Source organism: Eucalyptus grandis, chromosome 11 (assembly GCF_016545825.1).
Source record: "Eucalyptus grandis isolate ANBG69807.140 chromosome 11, ASM1654582v1, whole genome shotgun sequence".
NCBI lineage: Eukaryota > Viridiplantae > Streptophyta > Magnoliopsida > Myrtales > Myrtaceae > Eucalyptus > Eucalyptus grandis.
The window spans coordinates 17,779,428-17,781,687 of record NC_052622.1 but is presented as its reverse complement, the minus strand read 5'-3'; the positions used below and the strand labels follow the sequence as shown (position 1 = coordinate 17,781,687).

General features: G+C 53.1%; 1 protein-coding gene across 1 annotated transcript; it reads right to left on the bottom strand.

Annotated features, from left to right (window-relative positions):
• Positions 1 to 532: 532 nt before the first annotated feature.
• On the bottom strand, positions 533 to 1,600 carry LOC104434198 (putative clathrin assembly protein At4g40080). Its single transcript, XM_010047173.2, has one exon. The coding sequence runs from the start codon at positions 1,598 to 1,600 to the stop codon at positions 533 to 535; it is 1,068 nt and encodes a 355-aa protein (XP_010045475.1).
• Positions 1,601 to 2,260: the final 660 nt, after the last annotated feature.

Genomic DNA, 2,260 nt, shown 5'->3' with positions numbered 1-2,260 from the left:
TTGGTAACAATAATGCAGGCAAAGGAAAGCTAAAGTGCGAGCAAGGAAGTGGTCAAAGTCCCACTGTTGATACAGGTGAATCAGCAGTTCAGTAGCGCCTACAACCATTAGGTTGATCAAGATTGGGCCGAAAGCTTGAAAATACCTGAACTGCCGTGGCCCGGACGGACTTTTCGGGTCGGGAGGCAAATTCCTCTATTAGTAAAGTCTAGGAAACGAAATTTCACAGTACATCATATTGCAAATTAAGCTCATGAATAAGGTACACAATGATTCCACGTAGGAACTATGAAGGACCCAATCCAAAAGGAGCATAAAGAAACGGCAAAATTAAAGTTGCTGTTGGAAAAACAAATCTAAGTTCGATCTCGAGAAATTACCTGTAAATATGTATTCACTACAAAAATTAGCTCCCTTGGTATTTTTGCTATACAACACTTCCGGTCTTTTTATGTAATAAAAGAATTACCAACTGTCCAAATGGGCAAATCTCCAGCTCAGCATCCACTTGTCCTCCATGGCGTACACGTCATCATCCTACGGTCGGGACCGTTACAGGAACCAAGTCCAGCCCCCTGAATCCGGCGCCGCTCCCCGCCGCCGCGTAGAGCTTTCTCGACTCGGTGAATCGTCCGACGAGCCGAGCCAACTCCGCCGCGTCGACCTTGGTCTCCTTCTTCACCAACCGCCACCCTTCTCTCCTCTCCTCCTCCGCCGCCGCCTTGGTCTTCAGCTCCGCGACGGAATCCCACAGCCCGTCGTTGTTCTTCCTGTTCCCGAACAGCGAAATCAGCCTGTCCTCGCAACCGTCCAGCCGGGTCAGCACGCCCGCGAGCTGGGCCAACTCGGCGGAGCTCATGCCGTCCACCCTCTCCCCGAGCCCCGCGAGCCGGAGCGAGATCTCGGACCGGGTAGCGCCGTAGTCCTCGCGCACCAGCCTGACCACCTCGTGCACGAGATCGTTCGCCCGCAGCTGCTCCGAGTTCTTGGGTGCCTCGACGACCCGCTCGAGAACGCTCGACAACACGTCGAGTTCAATCAACAGCTCCGAGCTCGACGACGCCGAGACCTTCTCGCCCCGGTCCCTGGTCGAGCCGCACAGGTAGAACCCGACCCGCCGCGAGGCGATCAGGGTCTGCTCCAGGAACGCCGCGTACCATCGAGCCCACGACGACAATTCCCAGGCCTCCGGGCCCGAGTCGTCCCGGAACTTGGAGAGGTTCAGGTAATTGCGGCCGCCGTCGCCGGGGAAGAAGGACGGCTGGTCGCGGAGGACGAAGGAGCCCTGCGTGAGGACGCCGTGGAGGGCGACGAGGCACCTGAGGGCGACGGCGGCGTCCGCGGAGCCGTGGAGGCGGTCCACGAGGGCCGCGACGCAGGTGCGCGCGGTGAGGAGGGACCCGCGGCCGAGCAGGAGGACGGCGGCGAGGCGGTCCTCCGGCGGGGGGGCGGCGTCGGAGGGGGAGGCGGCGGTGGCGCGGAGGACGGAGAGGCGGACGGAGGAGGCGGCGGTGCGGCGGAGGGAGAGGGTGGCCTTGATGATGGCGACCTTGTCCCGGAGGATGCTCATGAGGACTCGGAGCTTTCGCTTCTGCGCCATTGATGGAGAAGAGAGAAGGAAAGAGACGTTGAAGAGAAGAGGGCGAATGCTTTTATTTTTATTTTTTTGGTCGGCAAAAAAAAGAAAAGAAAAGAAAAGAAAAGAAATACGGCAAAAGAAAAAGGAAAAATATATAGGACGGAACCGCACGCAGAACAGAGCGGCACACGTGTGCGGTGCGTACTCTACGGTCAACGGGTCGACCCGACCAATTTTTGCCATTTCTTGTTTGGCCGCCGGAGGGAGGCCGGAAAAACGGGGATTTTTCATATACGGTTTTTTTTTCTCTTTTTTTTTTTTTTTTTTTTTTGGAGATGTCTTTTTCTAGAATTTACTATTCATTTTATGGTAGGACTTATGAAAATAGAAAGAAACAACGGAGACGAAGCTTTTTTTTGCTAATTTTAGGGAGCGTGCATTTAAAAATGCGAAATTGCTTCTTTGGTAAGTTCAACCCTGTCTTAACAACTTTCTGTCCCCAGATGTTTATCTGTTTCCTTGTTGAGTAAGATCTTGTCGTTCCGTTTTTTCCTTAATCGGTTCAATGGAAATTCACCAAATCGCAATTTGGACGGATATATTCAAACTAATTCATGATTTTATTTTCTAGATGTTTCAACAATTATTTTGGGTGGGACTATTTTTGACCCTTATGACTTA